Consider the following 21,931-nt stretch of genomic DNA (forward strand, 5'->3'; position numbering starts at 1 on the left):
ACTTGAGATACTATGCAAACCATATTTTGCAATTGTGACCCTCTCTGCCAATAATTTGTGAGCTCCATGAGACCAAGAACTGCTTATTGTTTGCCCATGTATCCCCATCTTTGAGGGAGGGACATTCATAACTAAGAACTAGGGGATAGACATGGAGTTAACTGAAGAGTGAGGGATAAAAGCCATGCCAGCTCAGTGGAGGTGCTGAGTGAGAGCAGAAGGCCTCAGAGGAAGTCATCAGAAGGGTTGCCTAGGAACAGGTGCTGAGGAGACAGGCAGTCCTGTCATCCAGCATCTAATACCCAAATTAAGAGGTCCATAGCTTCCTTATCTTTCTAAGGAGAGTAAGCCGCAGGAATACTAAAAATCACAAACTCGTAGTGGTGTTCTTTTCCTCTGGCTCTATTTTTCTCATCCTCTTAATTTTTTTTGAGAGAGAAAGCTACCAGATCCAGGACTCGAACCGTGGTTGCCATGTGGGAATGTCCAGCACCCCAGCCACCACACCACCTGCTAGTCCCCACCATCTTCTCACTTCTACAAGCACATGGGCATGCCCAGGATTATACAACACGTAGCAAAAATGCCTAATGAGTAAACATTTGTTCTACAATGAATGTTTGTATAATGAGTACTTTTTTGAGCACTTCCTATGTGCTCAGTGACCCAGATCTTTGCTCTGGGCCCTATAAATAAGTAACAGAGAAATTAGGCAAACACACACACACACACACACACACACACACTTACTCCCTGCCTTCACAGAGTTGGCACTCTAATGGGAGACAATAATGTCAATGCAATGAGTAAATGAGATTACTAAGGGTTGTGTCTAAAGTCAAAAGAGAAAGGGGCCAAAAATAGAACACAGCTCTCCTTATTCATATAATCAAAATACCTCCAGTTGTTTGATTGGTTTAATTTTACTTTTCTCCTAATTTATGGGAGAGGGGAGGAGAACAGGGGTTAAAAAGAGAGAGAGCAAGAGCTGTGGTGAATCCACTGAAGCAGCTGTGGCTGAATGTGACATGAGATGATTAAATCACCAGGTTCAGAATATTAGGAGATGCCTACACGCTATAAAGATAAATACAGCAGATAAAGTCCATAAAAGGTACCCTGAATTATGTCCATGGTGGGGAGGAATGTGAAGTTGTAGCTGGTTGATTCATAACAGTCAGTACTGAATTAATACAAGTATTTCCTTTTCTCCCTTTGGATTTTATTATATAATAAAGTTATCAGTATACTTATCATCTATCAACAAGATAAGCTTTCTGATAATCATAAGAAAATTTGAGCCCAGTTTCTGGGATAACACTATTTAAATGCCTGTCGCCATGTGTGTAGCTGATGCTGACGACACCAGAACTCTTGGTGTTATCTTCCAGCTAGGCTGGATTGCTGCTTATAGCAACCCAAACATGGGAGCCCAGGGTATGTAGGGTGCCCATGGAGGTCCTCGTACTCTGAGCGGCATGCGTGTTAACTGGAGCTCACCTCTCACAGCTTCATCCAGAGAGCCCACTGTGGCAGGAACAGAATAGACATTCAAGCACTTATTAGCCAGGAATTGAATCCCCCTCAAAGGTGAGTAAGTGCTTGTCAACACACTGTTTTCCCTTGAAAGGACAGAAAAAATACTTTGAATATTTCTCAAGGCAGACCATATGAACAATGCTTAGTTCAATTGCTTTTCTGTCATTCAAGTTCTATAAAAACACTGATGACACCTCAAGTAGAGTTATTTAAATACAACTGAAAAAAAAAGAGTTGAATAGGTCCCACTGATGATTTCTTAGGCATGCAGGACTGATTTTCCTCTATAGTTTCTCATTATTTACATATTCTAATAAACCTAAACAAATAAGCAATCATTTGGGAATGTCACATTTTGTACTCAGGAGCGTCTCTGAAAACCGACACAGGGCTTGGCCTTTCCAGGGCCCATGACCTTGTGAACAAAGTAACTTCTGGATTACCATGGTTATTATAGTCCCAAGTGACAAAGCCCTACTTTAAGGTCCTCAGAAATGATAGAGAAGAGAAGGGTGACTCAATGATGAAAGGACCACAGACTGTGCATACTTGTGTCATCACTGTAATGAAATGGTACACTTTGCAGTGGAGAAACATCCACTGGCTCTTAATAAATACCTGTTTCCATTGGGGAGGGCTTCAGTTCCTATCTACACATCTAGGATTGGCATCAGAGGAAACAGTCAAGATGACTTCAGATTCCTAAGAACCCTCATCATACCTTTGTGCTGTGATTGTGCCTGGGAAGGACAGCTGGATGGGCATTTGCTGTTTCTTACAAAACCTCCTGTTGCTCTGCAGTGCTTCTGCAATCTAAGAAAACAGAAAAGGAGCTATATAGAAATATATTTAGATAGGTATCAATATTTTTACATACATACAAGGACACATTTCCAATTACAAAAAAAAAAAAAAAACAGAAACAAAATTGTAGCAGTAAAGTATTATCTGTAAGAATAAAATTCAAGGATTTGGGAGTTGAATACCTGGCTCAAAACGGCAGGAGGGATTTTCTCCCGGACATACTTCACATAATCAACTGTTGCCTCAAGAACGGAAGCTGCATCATTCTTTCTCCCCTTGACATATGGTAAGAGAGTACGCAGTTGCTCACAGCAATACTTGATTCTTTCTCTGATCAGAGCATTGTAACAGATAAGGAATAATTAGTCTCATTGCTTCCTTGTAAACCAGAGTGAACAATCCTTCTTCCTTGGTTTCCTTATTAAAGGAGCTATTCCCCTCCCCATCCAGTCTCCTTTTCAGGGAATGGCCATAAACCTGGAAGCCAGCAGCCCCCACAGCCCCTGGAATCACAATTTCCCTGGGCACTCACTCACACTGCTGCATGGGGAACTGCTGACAGGGTACAATGTTTGTGCTGAGGACAGCCCCAGCTCCCTCCCCCTGGGTCTGCTGCAGTATGCAGGATGCCCAGATATAGAGAACACCATACCATGCTGCCTAGGGAAACCTATACCCCACTCTGCCCACAAAGACAGAAAGGCACACTTCTGTGATTCACCCTACAAGCCTAGAAAGCAAAGAGCAGGCAGGATCTTCATGTCACTGAGACGTGAACCACATTCCAACAATAGATCAATTAACATTCTGTAACACGTGGGCTTTACTTGTAATCCTGCAGTCTGAGCCAAAGGAAAATCAGAAGGTTGCTTCCTTTATGAGACAGGTATAGACAGAACAAACAAACCAATATGCAAATGAGGACAACATCAAGGCTAGTTTTAGAAAGAAGCTACCCTACATTTTCCACAATTCTGAAAGGAACATTGCTGTCAGAAAAGTCATGACACATTTTTCTGTTTTTTATACAAAAATGTGCCATGACTTTTCTGACAGCCTAATGTGTAGGAAATGTAGATCTAGTTGATTTAAGCTTTGGTACCTTCATTCATCCATACGCTCATTTAGTAAACATCATTAAGCACCTGCTTTGTGCTAGATACTACCTTAACATATACAGGGTTGAACGTATACAGGTTGGCTCTGCTAATGACTGAGACATAAGGCAAGTTACTAAATCTCTCTAAATTTTGGAATGGCAAAGAATTTAAGCTTAAAAAACTAATTAGATACATAGCCAAAAAATAACTTAAACATCCTAGATCAGTGGCATTTTCATTGGGTTTTGAGAAGCTCTAGGGGTTCTACAGAGGTTTCTCAGGAACTATTCTGGAGAGAAGAGAAACAACAATTTGACCATGTGTATAAACGGCTTTGAAATTTTGACATCCACTTACAAAGTTCTATACTAAGGAGGCCATCTAAAACACAAAGCAAACTTTTCATACGAATAAACCGATTCTAGTATTGTATTAATAAAATATAGAAAACAACCTAAACACAAAACATAGGAGGATGTGTCAAGTAAACTATAGTCCATTAGTTCAGTAGAAGATCATATGTCAGTGGAAGTGCTTTTATAAAGCTTATTGGAGAAAAATAAGATGTATATATAATATAATCTGATCCTTGCCATTAAACAAAAGAAAAAATGAAGCATAGAAAAAACTGAAAGCAAAAACAATCAATAGTTATGTCTGGATAACTAAACTATGTATTTTATAAATATTTTGCTAGGTATGTCTCACTTTCATAAAGAAAAATCCTATAGAACATTTTTTTCACATTAGAAAAATGTTCAAACATATATAAAAGTTGAAAGAATTACATTGACCAGCTGGGGTATGGTGGTTAAGGTGGCTAAATTCTGCATGGGTGATTGGTTGATTCAAGTTCCAGAGCCAGAGGTTTGAAAGGCATGGCTGGTACATGTGCATGCATGCCCAAAATCCCAAAAGCAGAAATGGAGAAGGGCCTGTGGTGTTGACTATTCCTATAGGAAATGATTTATCACTCCCTGTGTCCCCTGACAAAACAAATTTTTAAAATAATCTTTAAAAAGGAATTTTGCAGTGAAAATCTATATACTCACACTCAGAGTCTATAATCAATATTTACTGTATTTGCTTTCTCATAGATATATTATCCCATTGTTCATACATCTATCCATTTTATGATATTGAAGCATCTCAGAGTATGGCAAGACTTCAGCATATTAAGTTCTTGAACATACCATCAGCTAGAAGTCAAATTATTTTATTATCAGGTAAAAGTTATATAAACTAAAATGCCCAAATCTTATAAGTCCCAAATACTATTGTATACTACAAACCCTCATCAGCATCATCACAAGGAGTCATCTGTGTTCTTTTTCAGCTAATAATCTCCCACCTCTCATAACATGCAATCACATTGTTCATATTTTCCCATCCCATGTTAGTTTTCCCTGTCCTCAAACAATATAAGTATTATAGCATATGTTTCTTTGTTTGTTTGTTTGTTTTGAGAGGTTTTTGCTATAGGGCGTGTGTGCTCACCAGACAGACAGAGAGACAGAGAGATACAAAGCAAGAAATCACCCTCCAGGGGAGATGGGCATGCCACAACCCCTTTTCCTCCATTCTCCTCTCAGGATCTTGGGCACTCATGCACATGCACCCGGCGTGAGTTTTAAGCCACCAGGTCCGGGACGTGAACCGCAGTCGACTACATGGGAGTCCAGCGATATAGCCATTACACTAACTGCGGGTCCCAGCATATGTTGTCTTAAAAGGCTTCCTCCACTCAGTATAATTTTTTTGAGATGTATCCATGTGGTTGCCTACATCAAGTGTTCCCTTTGAGCAATAGTATTACATTAAAAAAAAAATCTCTTTCCACTTATTTATTCATTCTCTTACTGAGGAATACTTGGGCTCTTTCTAGTTTTTGGTTATTACAAATAAAGTCACTATAATGCAATTCCAATCAAAATACCAGAGGCATTCTTCACAGATCTAGAAAAGGCAATCATAGAATTTGTCTGGAATTATAAAAGACCTTGCATTGCCAAAGCAATCCTGTGCAAGAAGAGTGGAGTCAGTGGCATATCACTCCCTGACCCAAAAATATACTATAAAGCTGTGATAATCAAAATGGCATGATATTGGCACAAAAACAGAAAAGATGAAACTGAATCCCCATCTTTCACCATTAACTCAAAAATGGATCAAATATCTGAACGTAAGACCTCAAACTACAAAACTACTGGTGGAAAACACTGGGGAAACTCCGGGAGACATTGGGGTAGGCAAAGACTTCTTAAGTAAGACTCCCAAAGCACAGGCAATAATCCGTAAAATAGACAAGTGGGATTATATCAGATTAAGAAGTTTCTGCACAGCAAAAGATGCAGTAATGAGTGTGAACTGACAACCTTCAGAATGGGAGAATATTTTTGTAAAGCCTCTAGGTATCTACCCAAAGGACAGTAGGATGCTCAGTTGGAAATTCGTTTGCACATGAAGATTAACTGCAGCATTATTCACAATCACTAAGACATGGAACCAACCCAAATGTCTACAGAGAGATGAGTGGCTTGAAAAAGTCTGGCATATATACTCTATGGAATACTATTCAGCCATGAAAAAATACAAGACCCTGGCATTTGATAGGAAGTGGTCAAATATGGAAGATTTATTGCTGAGTGAAGCAAGCCAGCCTATGAAAAATATTGTATGTATCCACTTAATAAATATCAACTATCTGTACTCTATTATAGAGACTGAAATATTTCATAAAAGCTATGAAAATAGTTATAGGTGCTGAAGACAGTGTGGAACAGGGCAAGAATTTAGAGAACAACAGCACAAGAACAAATAAAGAGGCATGACATTTGTGGGACACAGAAATGGTTTATTCCCTGTTGATAAAATGTATAGTATTCTCAACTTTACTTGTCTGAGAAGTATTTCATGTTAGGTAAATCCTCTTTACAAGCCAAATGATGTATAGTGATTGAATGTTTAAAGAAAAAAATAATAATGATAAAAAAATGAAAAGCTACTTGATGACGATGATGTGGATAATGTCTTTGTCTTGATTGACATACATGGTAATCATGCTGGAAAAAGAAATGTTATACACTGTAAAGACATACGTGATTAAACGTAATATAAAAATATAATAAAAAATATATAAATAAAAGAATGGAAAAAAATAAAGCCACTAGATCATTCTATATATCTATTTGTGAATGCATGTTTTTGTTTCTCTTGAGTATATATCTAGGAGTCGAATTGATGGGTATTTAATAAGTTTATAAAAACTGAAATAATATTTACTAAAGTAGCACCTTTTACACTCTTGCCACCCAATGTGTAAGATTTCTCATTCTTCCAACTCTCTGACAATATTTGTCAGTAATTTTATTACCTTGGCCTTTCTTGGGTATACATGGTAGTATCTCATTATGAAATTTTCATTTCTCTGCTAACTAATGATGTTGAGCTCTATTTTCTGTCCTTAAAGGGCACCTGTAATTCTTTGTGACATGTCTATTCAAATATTTTACCTACATTTTAATATTACAGGTCTTTTGTATTACTGAGCTTTAGAAGTTTTTTTATATATCCTAGATAACAGTATTTGTGAGATATCTACTTTGCAAGAATTTTATCCCAGTTTGTGGTTTGTCTTTTTCTTTTTTTTTTTCTTTATAAGAGAACATGCATGTGTGCATATGCTAGAGGAAGAGTAAATAAGGAAGGAAACAAAAAAGAGAAAAGATTTCTGACAGGGCCTAGTCGTGTTGCCATCTTCCTGTTTCAGCCTCCCAGTTAGCTAGAATTACTGTGCACACCACTAAACCCAGCCTTTTTATGTTGGGACAGGAACCAAATTCAGGCCTCCCATGTGGTTTCAGTCACCAAGTGGCAGCACCGGTTCACTTACTCCACCACAGCTGGGCCTCATTTATTTTCTTACAAACACCTTTTAATGGTCAATGTTTACATTTTGATTAATGCAATTTATGTATTCTTTTGTGATGATTGCATTCTGTGTCTGGTCTGAGAAATACCTGCTTAACTTTAGCTCATGAAGACATGCTCATATTTTCCTGTAAGACTATACTGTTCAACACAGTAGCTATTAGCCACTTGAGTCTATTTAAATATAATTTAGTTAAAATTATATTTAAATTAAATTTAAATTTAAAAATAAGTTTAAATTAAATTTCCTAAGTTGCAATAGAATACACACATTTCAAATACTAACTATACGTTGCAGTGACTACTCTACTGAATGACACAGATTCAAGCAAATTTCTAACGTTGCAGAAAGTTATATCAATGTCATTCTTTATTTATTTATTTATTTATTTTTTGAGAGAGAGGTTTTAGCTACAGGGCGTGTGCGCTCGCCAGACAGACAGAGAGAGACATAGAGACAGAAAGTGATAAATCACCCCCCAGGGGGGATGGTCACGCCGCAATCCCTTCTCCTCCATTCTCCTCTTGGGATCTTGGGCACACACGCACACGCGCCTGGTGTGAGTTTTAAGCCACTGGGTCCGAGACTTGAACCGTGGTCGACTACATGGGAGTCCAGCGACATAGCCATTAAGCTAACTGCTGGTCCCCACACAATGTCATTCTAAAAGTTTTATAGTTTTAGCTTTATTATTCTAGGGTCCACTTTGAATTAGTTTTTTATGTAGTAAATGAGTCAAGTTTGTTTTTTGTTTTTTTTTCATGTAGATATCTAATTGTTTCATCACTATTCATTGAAAATCTTTTCTTTCCCAAAGTATTTGTATTGGTGCTTTTGTTGAAAATCAAATGACCATAAATATGTGGTCGCAGTTTCTGGGCTATTGTATTCCATTAATCTATTTGTCAACCTTTATGACAATAATGTGCTGAAGACTTCAACTTTATAGTAAGTCTTGAAGTCAGACAGTTTAATTCTTCTAGCTTTATTGTATTTTTGCAGATTGTCTTGGATATTTTAATTCATTTTCATATTTTTAAATCATCTTGTTAATTTTTACGTCCCAGAAAAGCTCGCTGAGATTAGGCTTTGCATTCAAATAAAGTGATACTTCAATTTGGTGAGACCTGCCATCTCAATAGTAAGCTTTTTAATTCATAGTTATGGTATAATGTATGGCTTAGTTTTTATTTAATTTCTCACAGCAACATTTTGAATGTTCAATATAGAGATCTTTCAGGTCTTTTTGCATATTTATTCCTAATTATTCAAAGGTTTTTTCCTTCTTCTGTAAATGTCAAAATTAAGTTTCACTTTCCAATTATTTGCTGTTATACATATTTTTATAGTTTTATTTTTAATTGACAAATTGATTTTTATACATTAAATGTATCCCCTGCAGTCCTACTGCAGTCCTGTTCATTTTCTAGTTCTAGTTGTTGTTCTGTAAGTGTCTTAGAGCTTTATGCACAATCATTTCACCCTCAAAAGGATTTTTCTTCTTTCTAATCTCTTGTTCTTGCCTAATTGGAATGGCTAGGATTGTTTACTTAATGATGGACAGAAATGGTAAGAATGGATTCCTTGTTCCCAACAGTCAAAATTTCAACAAGTAGTACAATGTTAGCTACAGGTTTCTCATAGATGCCCTTAACAGATCAAAGAGGTTCTCTTCCACATTTATTTGAGGAAAGGTCTTTTTTAATCATGAAAAGATACAGAAGATGGTCAAATAATTTTTCTAAATCTGTTCATTATATGGTTTTTCACCTTTATTCTTATTTTAATTGCCAGAAGGAGTGTGCACTCACCAGAGAAAGACAAGGCGGAGAAAAAAAAAGGCACCCACAATGGGACATGAGCATGCTGCTTTTCCTTCTCCATTTCTCCATCCTGCTGGGATATGGGGCATATGCACACAATGTCCCACATGCCTTTTAAGCCATCAGCTCTGGGATTTGAATCATGGACAGCCATGTGCAATCTGACTCCCTTTAACCTGTAGGGCACGGGGTAGCCCTCCTTTATCTTCTTAATGTGGTGAATTACATTGGCTAATGTTTCCATGTTATGCCAGCCTTGCTTTTTTTTTGGGGGGGGGGGGGGGTTTTTTGGTTTTGCCGCCCTTGTTTTTTTTTTGGGGGGGGGGGAGGTTTTCACTACAGGGCACGTGCGCTCGCAGACAGACAGAGACAGACAGAGAGATAGAAAGCGAGAAATCACCCCTCAGGGGCGATGGTCACGCCACAATTCCTTCTTCTCCATTCTCCTCTCGGGTTCCTGGGCACGCACGCACATGCGCCCGGCATGAGTTTAAGCCACCGGGTTCGGGATGCAAACCGCGGTCGACTACGTAGGAGTCCAGCAACATAGCCATTACGCTAACTGCTGGTCCCAGCCTTGCTTCTCTAGAGTAAACCTGATGTGGTCATGATATATCTTTGTATATTCTTGATTCAATTTGCTAAAATTACATCAAATATTTTTGTATCTATATCTATAAGGGATGCTGGTCTATAATTTTTCTTTATTTTACATCTTTGTCAAGTTTAAGGTGACGATGGCCTCTTAAACAGGTTAGAAAGTATTCCCTCCATTTTTGTGAAAGTTTAAGATTGGCATTCTTTCTTTGAATGCCTGATAGACTTCACTTGTAAAATCATCTGAGCATGTTGTTTTCTCCTTCATAGTGAGTTCAGACTTTCTGCTTCATCTGGTATCATTTTGGTTAATTGCATTTTTTAAGAATCTGTTCATTTCATCCAAGTTGTTTAATTTACTGGCCCAAAATTGTACAAAGAATACCCTTTTGGGGACCAGCAGTTAGTGTCTTGGTTATGTCGCTGGACTCCCATGTAGTCGACCGTGGTTCGAGTTCTGGACCCGGTGGCTTAAACTCATGCCGGGCGCGCATGTGTGTATGTGCCCAAGATCCCAAGAAGAGAATGGAGGAGACTGGATTGGGGTGTGGCCATTCCCCCAAGGGGTGATTTCTCGCTTTCTGTCTCTCTTTCTGGCGACCACCATTTGAAAAAAAATTCTAAAAAAAAAAAAAAAAAAAAAAAAAAAAGAATACCCTTTTTAAAAATATTTATACAATTTATAATGATAACCCTTCTTTTATGCACAATATTGGTAAGTTATGTTGGTTCTCTCTCCTAGCCTCCTCCCACCACTAATTACTTAAGAGTTACTGTACTATTTCTACCTTCCAAAGCTGGAATTATATCACCGATTTTTACTTTTTTTAAGTATTTAAAAGCCACAGTGTTTTCCTTAAGCTTGGCTTCAGCTTCATCCTACATGTTTTGTTACACTCTATTTTGATAATCACTCACTGTGAAAAGTGTTGCCAAGTCACTTTACTGTTGTGTGAACATCATAGTTTATTTACATAAACCTGGGTGGTACAGCCTACTACATACCTAGGCTATATAGCACAGCCTATTATAATTGTATGGAACCACTGTTGAATATGTGGGCTGACATTGACCAAAACATCGTTATGCAGCACAAGCCTGTGCTTAATCATAGATTAGAAACCACAGGCTTCTTGTAGATGACATAGGGCTTATCATTGCAACCTGGTAAAGCAATGATCTCTAACACAAAGTACGAGAGAAGATATGAAGCTTATTTTAAAATATAAATAAGAACTCATCAAAAATTGTGTAAAACTTCTCATCAAAAGACACTATTACAAAAGTGAATAGTGGGGGCCAGCAGGTTATGAAGCAGTTAAGGCACTGGACTGTCACATGGTCAATAGAGGTTCAAGTACCGGACCCAGCAGCTTGAAATTCACACCAGGCATGTGTGTGTGTGCCTAAAATCCTGAGGGGAGAATGGAGGAGAAGAGACTGTAGTGTGATCATCCCCCTGGGGGGTGATTTCTCACTTTCTGTCTCTCTGTCTCTGTCTCTGTCTCTTCAGCAACTGCCTGCATCCTATAGCAAAACAAGCCTCTAAAAAAAAAAAAAAGTGAACAACAAGCCACAGACTGGGAAAATGTATTTTAACGCATAGGTTTGAAAAAGGATTTAAGCTAAGAAAGTACACAGAATTACTAATGCTCAATAACAACACAAGTAACCGAATTCTTTTCAATGGGCAAAAACCTGATCGAACTGCTCATGACAGAAGACACACAAGTGACCAGAAACATAAAAAGTGCTTAATCTCACTAATTGTCACAGAAATGCAAATTTAAAATCACAATTAGATCACACTCTACAACCACTAGAATGGTTAAAATGAAAAAGACTAATGTTACCAAATGTTGGTGAGGAAACTGAATAACCAGTACTCTCATACATTGCTAGTTGGGGTAAAAAATGGTGCTGTTTTGGAAATACACTTGGAAGTCTCCTAAAACAATAAACATACACCCGTCCTATGATATGCAGTTCTATTTACAGGTATACAGTCAAGAGAAATGGAAGCCTAGTTCATGAAAACGTATATTAACAACTGTTCACAGCAGTTTTACTCTCAACAGGCAAAGCCTGAGGAATGAATACCCAAAATGCAGTACATTTACACAATGGAATGAATAATGAACTAGCAATACATATAACATTAATGAGTCTTAAAACGTTTGCTGAAAGAAATCAGACATAAGTGGACATGCTGATTTCATTTCTAAAACTAGCAAAACTAATCTATACAGACAGAAACCAGAATAGTGATTGCCTCTGAGGAGTAAGAAAGAATAGACCAGGAAGGAGTATAATATTTTAAAAATTCACTTGTTATTATTAATCAGGCAAAATGGGGTCAACAAAAGGACTGTCATTGCAAAGATAAAGTTCCCAAGAAGAAAGGACATTCCATGCCTTGTGGAGAGCCACGCAGGGAAGCACCAAGATTAGAAAAGAGGAAACAGGAAAAAAACATGGGCAAGGCCCTTTTACTGTCATTGCCAAAGAAAGGAATAGATGAGGCAGGCTAGGCAAGCTTAAAACTGACTGGTTTGAATAATTTCAGTGGGCTCTGGGTTGTAAGGGATATTGCACATTGTCTGGTACCTGGCATGGGGTGATTAGGGCAGAGGATACTGGCCGAGAGCATAAAAGCCCAATAGAAGAGGTTGTGGTGTCTAAGGGAAGATGAAAAGCTCTGCCTTGGTAAGTTTTTTTGTTTTTTGTTTTTTTTTTTTTGAAAGCTCTGCCTTGGTAAGTTTTTTTTTGTTTGTTTGTTTGTTTTTTGAGAGGTTTTCACTATAGGGCACGTACGCTCACCAGACAGACAGAGAGACAGACAGAGAGATAGAAAGCGAGAAATCACCCACCAGGGGGGATGGTCACGCTGCAATCCCTTCTCCTCCATTCTCCTCTCAGGATCTTGGGCACGCACGCACACGCGCCCAGTGTGAGTTTAAGCCACCGGGTCCGGGACTCGAACCACAGTCGACAACGTGGGAGTCCAGCGACATAGCCATTACGCTAACTGCTGGTCCTTGCATTGGTTAGTTTTAAGGTGCACACATAGATTTTTTTTTTCTGCTATAGTGTATATGTGCTCGCCAGAGAGAGAGGGAAAAATCAGAAATCATCCCCTCGAAGGCATGGCAACACCACAATCCCCCCTCTTTCATCCTCTTCTCAGGACTTGTGGGCACACACACGTGTCTGGTATGATTTGCAAGCCACTGGATCCAGCACTCAGCTACAGTTGGCCATATGGGAGTCCAGTGCCTCAACCACCATGCCTCCTGTTGGTCCCATGGCGAGGTTTTTCTGTTTGTTTGTTTTTACTATCCCCAGGTACTAGCTAATTCTGGGAGAGGCAGTCTCCCTACTGTAAGTCAAGTCCCAAATGTCAAAACAACAGAATAAAAAGGGAACATCCTGACAGGTGGAAATGTGCTTCAGAAGGTTTATCGTCTGTCTGCCTTCTGACAAACCCTGTGCTTCCTCAGGGGGTGCCATATGGCATGCTTGGCCCCTCCTCTGGGGAACTTTACCAAACTGTCTTTTCAAAACTCATCAAATCGTATATGTAACGAACTTATTGTATGTTAATTCCAATGCATTTCATTATATGTGAATTATGTCACAATTTTTTAAATACTAAAATATAAAATTAAAGAAGGAAATGTTTAATGATACTTTTTGAAGGCTATTCCTGTTGGCCTAAGGAAGTATGATAGCAGGCTCCAGAGACTTCACATTATCTTGTTTTCTTCTTTCTTTTCCATATGGAAGCAGCAATAGGCATACATGGGTAAAAGGCTATCTCTTGCCATTGTTATCTACTATAGAAGCTAGCTTCGTTATGACCCAATTCCAATAATCAAGAACCAACCTGGTTTTATTCTTCCCCAGCTGCGAGTTATTCTAAGGACCTGAAAGGGATCTGGGTCTAAAGGTCCAAATTAAGTCCTTGGGTTTCTCTTCTGTACAAACAAATCTCAAGCAAATAAAAACTTACAGGGAGAGGGGCCAGGTGGGTGTAGCTGGATCTCCATGGAAAAAGTTTTGAATGTTCATCCTAAGACTTCTCTGAACACACCAGGTACACACATTTGCCCTCCAGGCAAGCTGAGATGGGGTGAATCACAACACGAGGACCCTGTTGGGATGCTTGTCCTTCTCTCTCTCTCTCTGACAGAAGAGAGAAACTTTAAAAGTAAAACCGAGAGATCTCTGTGTCAGTCACAACTTGGGGCCTTCTAAGTACTTCCTGCTCTACCTTCCACGAATTTCTAAGACTTGAACAGTCCTGGAAAAGCCTTCATTTGTGGGAAACTATGGTGAAGCTCACTTTCATTTTTTTCTTTCTTTTTTTTTATGCCAGAGGGTATGTGTACATGCATGAGAGGCACAAAGAGACAGGCAGACAGAGCAAGTGCATGCAAGCACCCCCCAAAAGGCCCTGGTCCCGCCACAATCCTTCTCTCTCCAATCCTTCATTCTGTCAGGATCTTGGGCACACAGGCATATTTGCCTAGTGTGTTTTCCAAGCCACTTGGGTTGGAACCCAGCCCTGGCTGGCCTTGTGGGATCCAGCTTCTTCTGTGCAGCACTTAACCACTACGCTAGGGGGCCAATCCAACTTTTTTTTCTTTTCAAGAGAGCAGACAACCTGTAAATTTACCATCATGTTAGACTCATGGACACACAAATAAATGAAGGTATCACTTCGAAAAGTACATACCTTACAAGATAAAAAACATATTTATATATTTTCAAATATATAATGACAGGGGTTTCATAAATAATAATATAATTTTGGAGGCTGGCAGTTGGTGTGGTAGTTAGGGGTACTCCCCTATTGCTGACTGTGGTTCAAGTCCCAGACCCAGTGGCTTGCTTTCTCACTTTCCTCTCTCTCTCTCCTCTCTCTCTTTCTGTGTCTCTCTCTAGTCAAATTAAAATAAATGAATAAAAAAAAATGAATAATTATAAAGACTGAAAATGAAAAAATATATAATCCTTTATCTTTATTCAGCTGTTCTGATAAAGAAAACAGAGGTGTTAACACATGTTAAAAAAAATTCCAAATGTAAATATTCAGAACCATTGGCCAAAATCATTATTTCCTTAACATTAGCAAATATATTACCCTATGCTGCTTTAAAAAAAGAAAAAACTATATATAAAGCAGCTGACTGTAGGAAAAGGAGAAAGGAAACAGAATAGAAGCAACCTTTTTAAGATTCACATAGTTAGAAGGGTTCACAAGATGGAATGGAATGGCAACAGAAACAAAAAAATTAGAGACAGGCAGTTTATTTTCTGGTATCTACTAAGTAAGTCTCTAAAGAAGAAAAGATGTCCTTGTCACAGCTTTTTTTTGGGAGGTGGAAATCGAAGATCTCTAGTCCTTCAAATAATGCCACAAGGGTGAACAGCTCACAGAGCATCTTTTTAGTCAACTACATGAGTGGTTATTTTAATTTTCATCATCTATTACTTTAAAAAAAAAAAAAAAAAGAAGAAAGGCACAGGAGCCAGCCAGTGGCATGGTGGTTATGGTGGCTGGATCCCACATAGATAGCTATGCAGTTCAGGACCCAGATCGGGTGGCTTGGGAAACACACTAGGTGCATATGCGTGTGTCCCCAGAATCCTGAGGAGAGTGGAGGAAGAAGGATTGTGGGTGGTCATCCCACCTGAGGGGAGATTTATCACTGTCTTGCACCTCTTTTTTCCCCCTTCCCTCTCTACCTTTCTCCCTCCCCACACACCCCAGAGAGCACATATGCCCTACAGCAAACCAAAAAAAAAAGGGGAGAAAAACTAAATAAATACCTGTGGAGGAACAATAAAGGATTCCCACCAACCATTAGATATGGACATGAAAATAGTGAAAAAAGCACCTTCTTTTCATATCATTTTGTTGTAAGCTTTTACTAATATCACCATGATTTTAACACCAAATTATGGAGCACGCAGTATTAGGATATGTGGAGAGCGGACAATCTGAGCAAATATGGTGACCTTTAGACACATGCAGAAACACGCTTCCATGAGCTTCGACTGCATGGCTGTGAAGGCATTTGCATACAAAAAAACGCTATCTGCCTGTTGTTGTTGGTTATCTTCCTGTTGTTGCTGATATACCGAGTATCAGGCTAAAGGAAGTCACATGTGTTTATCAGATTTTGCCCCAGAAAGATCAGAGAAATTACATGGTGCCAGTCATTTTCACATCTTCAGATGATTTACATACAAAAGCAACTGGTGTTGTATTCCATTTCCTCTTCCCCCATTTTCTGCCCTTTAAAAGAATGAATCTGAGGCCTGTTCTTGGTTGCAGCTTTCTCCTTCAGAGAAGCCAGACCCACCTGTTCCTCACTTTTCTATACTTGTGTGTTTGTTGTTATATTTATTTCAAATCCACAGACTTCTCCACTCAGAAAAACATGTTCAGCCAAGCAGGTCCCGGCAAGGATATATGTTCTATATTATATAGTTTTAATTTTTTTTTTCATTGCATTGTGTTTTTCTCATTTTATGTGCATGAGTAAAATCTAAAGGAGCACTGGTCAGAGGCTCTAAGTCTTTACATGGCTCAAGGCAGCAGGCATATGAGTGAAACCCTTTTGGATCAAACTAGCCTGTCTACTGTCCCATCTCATCAAGGCCAAAACCTATCATCTTCCCACTAATCGTTAGCAGATAATGGAGGCCATTCAGCACAGAATTTGCTGAACTCTTCCCCCAGTTTGGGCCTATCATCCACATGCTGTTAGCTCCTCTCCATTTTTGGTGGAAGAGGTAGTCTTTCACCTGGTTCTGGATTTCACAGCTTTCTGCAGGGATGCCAAATCCATCACCAACCCCCTCCACCACCACCCACCATCACCATTAGCTACAGCTATGAGGAATTAAAATTCTTTGACTTTCCTCCAAGTGAGGGGTGGAGTTCATGCTCTCTCCCCTTGGACTTTGTGACTACTTGACCAACAGCATATGGTAGAAGTGGTACTGGGTCAGTTTCTAGGCCCAAGCTTTATGAGCCTGGCTGCTTCCACTTTAAGTCCCTTTCTTGGAACTCTCTCTTGGCTTCCTGAGTTACCACCTTAGAGGTCTAGAACCCTAAAACTGCTATGGTGTGAATATTCAGTTGACAGCTCTTGCTAAGCTCAGTCTTCCAACATCCCTGCAAATGTGCCAGATATGTGATGTCTTGGACCCACCGACCTGGACCATCACTAGATGAAAACTACCAAATAACCTCAGTTAATGTCTTGTAGGAGAAGAATAGCCTTGCTGAGCTCTGCTCAAACTGCTAAGCCAAAAGACCCACAAGAAAATGGTGGTTATTTCAAGCTAATAAATTTTGTTTCCATTTTTTATGCAGCCGCTGATAACCAGTACATGAGCATCTGCAAGACTTGCTCTTTCTCTTCAAGTGGTTTTCTTTTTGTAATATAATGTACTCATAGTCAAGTATGACCTTCTCTTTACTTTTATTATTACATTTTTCATTTCTCTTTCTGCAAGTGAACAAACTATATAGCTTACGGCAGTCCTTAAATAACTATTAATAGATATTTTTAATGTGTATTTTTAATTAAAGTTTTAGTTTTAATAGATCATAAATCAAAAAAAGAGAAATTTATTTAAAACTTAAAGCCAGGAAAAAGATTAGGATTCAGTTCAAATAGTAGGTAGATGAACCTATCAACAGTTCAAGAGAAGACAAAAGCCTTAAATATGGAAATCAAAGCAAAGAAAATCAGTAATGTTTTAGTCTAAAGTCAAAAAATTCTATTTCACTAGTTCAGACTCACGTAATTAATCTCTCTTCTATTGAATTTGCAGTGTTACCGTGGTCTGATCTTTCCATTTAAACTCTGGAAGTTAACATTCAACTCTGGACTTGTCCCTACCATTAGGCTGGTCATTCTCTAGGTTGTTTCTTGTACTCTTACTTCTGGTTGTCAAACTTTAGTTTTCCTGGTATAGCACTATCTTCAGAACTTTTTGGAGAGCTGGCCTGGTGTTGGTAAATTCTTTCAGGTTTTGTTTATCTGAGAAAGTTTTTGTCTTTTATTCCCATATGAAAGATAATCTTGCTGGATATAATATTCTTGGTTGAAATTGTTTTTCATTTAACACTTAGCATATATTTTCCCATTCTTTCCTTGCTTGCTTTGTTTCTGAAGAGAGGTCCAACGTTAGCCTTATGGGATATCCTTGGAAAGTAATTTGACATTTCTCTCTTGCCAATTTTAGTGTCTTGTCTCTGTGGTTTTGGTCAATCTGGCTATGATGTGCCTTGGGGGAGATCTTCGTGGGTCAATTCTATGTGGGGTCTTTTGTATTTCTTGGGTTTGGATATTTGAGTGCCTCTCTAGGTTTGGAAAGTTCCTCCAGGATTTCATGGACTAGATTATCAATGCCCTTATTAGTTTCTCCACACTCTGGGATACCGATGATCCAAATGTTTGGGTGTTTAATGGTATCTAGTATTATTCATATGTTATTCTCATTTTAGGGGGTTACTTTCTCAGACTTTTTGGTGAATTTTTCTAGCTCAGAGGTTCTATCTTCTCCATCTGAGATTCTGTCTCCTGCATGATCTAATCTTCTTTTGACATTTTCAACAGAAGTTTTGATTTTCTGTATTACAGCCTTTATCTCTAACAATTCCATTTGATTCTTTTTCATGATGTGTAGCTCCTCTTTCAGATTATGTAAGAACTTCCTCACATCCTGGAAACTCAGTGTCTCTTTTCTTCTGTATCTTCTGGAGTTTGTTATTTTATCCTCTTATATCTCTGTTAGCTTTGTCACTATGAATATTTTAAATTCTTTATCTGATAGTTCCATGAGTTCCCTTACACACTTTGTGGAGGAAGAAGAGTTATTCTTTTCCACTAGAGGAGAGATATTTTCTTTGTTTCTCATACTTCTTGTGCCTCTGTGGTGGATTCTGGTCCTCTGATAGATTATACCATTTTCCCCCTATTTTTTGGAGTTAAATCTGAGATTTCAGAGGAATACAAAAGAAGGTTGATGGTGAAATCCCTGAGGCTGCTTGGAACTCAAATATAAATGGCTCCTAATTGTCTTATCTTGGATCCTAGCTAGATTGGGGAGCAGGAGGTTGAAGTCTGGACACACACACACACACACTTAAGAAAAAAAAATAGAATTGTAAATGCAGCCCATTCAGTAAGGAAACAGTTATGTGCTTCCACATAGTCTGTGGTGTGAACCTGTGGCTGACTCTAGCAGGGCAGCCTCTTTGGTGCCCTTAGCCATTCCAGAGATAGCACCAGCATCACCAAATCCTAAACATGTTATTTGCATTGTCACCTTTATTTATTTTTGTCCCTGTCCTTCCCACTTTACAGCTGAAATTATTGAGGCTTAGTGACTTGCCACACATAACACAGCTAGAAATGGCACCAGAGTTTAGGCCAGTGCTCCCAACTCCATATCTATTATACCCAGATCAGCTACAAAGAAGAGCAGCACTTTCAATGAAAATTCTAAGCAAATAGAATCAAGATTGTGAAGCATTTCTTCAAAGGACTACAATAGGAGATGATACATAGCTTTATCGGTATGATCCTAAAGACAAAGCAGCAGCTACCAAGAGGGAGAAGTAGTACAACGTAAAAGCTGATAGACCAGTAAAGAGTAAAGACCTTGCTCAGTTTTTTGGAATGTTCAAGGCATTTTGACTTCCTGTATAGCCAAAAAATAATAATGCCTGGTTATTATGATACTGTTTTGAAAAAGTTAGCTGAAGCATTAGCAGAAAGATGCCTGGGAAAGCTTCACCTGAGTCCTTCTCTACCACTACAGTGCTCAATGCTCCTGCTTCTTCCACTCATAGAACAAGGTCAATTTTGTGGGAGTTTCAATGGGAAATCACTAGACACATACCTTACAGACTTGAGTTAGCTTATTCTGACTTCTTTTTGTTTCCTAATTTCCCAGAAATCTTTACATGGTATCCTTTTTCTTCTTCAGTTAATATAAAAAAGGATCACATTGATATGGTTAAATTCCCAGGACCTTCAATTCTTTACTGACGGACTAAATGGCTTGTATCCTCACTTAAAAAAGTGTCTTGAACTTAATGGAACTTATGCTGAGAAATAAAGTTTATATTTTTTATTTTTTAAATTCCATTTTTTCTGGGACCAACAGTTGGCGTAATGGCTATGTTGCTGAACTCCCATGTAGTCGACCGCGGTTCCAGTCCCAGACCCGGTGGCTCAAATTCATGCTGGGCGCATGTGTGTGCATGCCCAAGATCCCAAGAGGAGAATGGAGGAAAAGGGATTGAGGTGTGGCAGTCCCCCCTGGGGGATAATTTCTCACTTTCTGTCTGTCTGTTTGTCTCTGTCTTTCTGGCAAACACACACACCCTACAGCAAAAACCTCTCCAAAAAAAAAATTCCATTTTTTCCACAAATTTTTTAAGTCCCCTATCTATCTATTCCTGCATCCACTGCTTCAAATAGATGCTGTGTCCTGATACCTCTAAATCTGTATTTGTAGTCCAGACTTTTCTCTAGAACTTAAGGGCCAACTCTCTACTCCATTTAAACTTGGAGGTATTCAAACTAAACAGGAGCAAAAACAAAATTATATTCACCAGATTGCCAACCTACTGTACATCCTAGTTAGTCAGTAGTACCACCATTCACTTAAGAGTTATACTTGATTCATCCTTTAGCCATGCTCATATTGATTCTACCTACTTATATAACAAGAATTGATAGATTCCTCTCCCAGCCCATTTCTAACAATATAAATCATGAATCTTACCATGCATTATAAACTCCCTGAGTCTCTAGCCTCAATTCACTCTCCACATTCTGCTTCAGTGTGTATTCCATGCTGTCAGTCCCTTCCTATCACTCCTTTGCTAGAATCCTCTAGTGGCTCCCCAATAATCCAGCTTGCAATGAGAATCCTGTAACATGGCATACCCTGCCCCTACCCACTGCCTCTCATCTTTTTGTCTCCTCTCATTGAGTCCTCTTAGCCAACCGCATGGAAGTTCTTGAGTTCCACAGATGCACTGTACCGATACTGTCCTCTCTGACTTCTAAACCAAGTGAATGGCAACTTTTTGTTGAAAGCTCAATTTAGCTATCCCTTTAAGGAAGCTTTCCCTGCCCTCTCATTTTGTCTTGGACACTGTTCCAGTGTTCTTACTCTGTATTCCTCTCCTCATGACATACATTAAAACATAGTTTTGTTGAGTGACTGAATGAGAAAAGAGTGACATCTATTCAGTTGTCAGATTTACTAGTTTCAATTAGACTTTTAACAATATTATAAAAATAATGAAACTCAACAAAATGACTTCTCCCTACAAAAGAATAATGCTAAATAATAAAGGGTTGTATCAAAATTCACCTTCTCAGTTTTTCTTTGCTTGAATGAAGAAACGAAATCTGTTTGCTTTTCTCAAAACCTGACAATGGAGCATTTAATTCAAGCTCATTGAGATTTCTTAAAGATTCGGAGCTAGAAACAAGAGAAAAACCATACCAAATATTAAAGAGGAAAATCATCAGGCAATATTAAATAAAAATTACCAATACACTAATCAAAGAATGCTTCTCTAAGTCTCTTACTTCATACAAAGGGTTGATAAATTTGAAAGCACTTGACCTTACACATTTGGTACAGAATAAATTATTTCAAAATTTCAAAAGAATACACATATATTACCCCAAACAACATAAATTTAATAACTGATAAAACTCATAAAATATATTGATAAAGAATAACAGAAACTAGAAAATTTAAAACATTCTGACCTTAGGGCTAGCAGGTGGCTTAGTAGTTAAGGCACTGGACTTCCACGCGGTCAACTGCAGTTCGAGTCTCAGACCCAGTGGCTTGTAATTCATGCTGGCATGTATATGAATGACCAAAATCCTGAGAGGAGAATGGAGGAGAAGGGATTGCTATGTGGCTATCCCCCCCAGGGGGTGATTTCTTACTTTCTGTTTCTCTGTCTCTCCAGCAAAAACACACACCCTATAGTCAAAAACAAACAAACAAACAAAAAACTCAAAAAAAAAATATTATAACCTCAAGGATTATGACTATCCCAAAAGAAAGATACA

General features: G+C 38.5%; 1 protein-coding gene across 1 annotated transcript in view; it reads right to left on the bottom strand.

Moving 5' to 3' along the window:
• The window catches only part of SOHLH2 (spermatogenesis and oogenesis specific basic helix-loop-helix 2), a 51,356-nt gene that overhangs the window by 4,160 nt on the left and 25,265 nt on the right, over positions 1-21,931 (bottom strand). The window contains exons 6-9 of the mRNA XM_006154168.1: positions 21,213-21,323; positions 2,526-2,673; positions 2,261-2,352; positions 1,501-1,622 (exon numbers count right to left, since the gene is read on the bottom strand). Coding sequence (XP_006154230.1) covers positions 1,501-1,622; positions 2,261-2,352; positions 2,526-2,673; positions 21,213-21,323 — 473 coding nt within the window. The remainder of the gene's footprint in view (positions 1-1,500; positions 1,623-2,260; positions 2,353-2,525; positions 2,674-21,212; positions 21,324-21,931) is intronic.

Source organism: Tupaia chinensis, unplaced genomic scaffold, assembly GCF_000334495.1.
Source record: "Tupaia chinensis unplaced genomic scaffold, TupChi_1.0 Scaffold000402_1, whole genome shotgun sequence".
Lineage (NCBI taxonomy): Eukaryota > Metazoa > Chordata > Mammalia > Scandentia > Tupaiidae > Tupaia > Tupaia belangeri.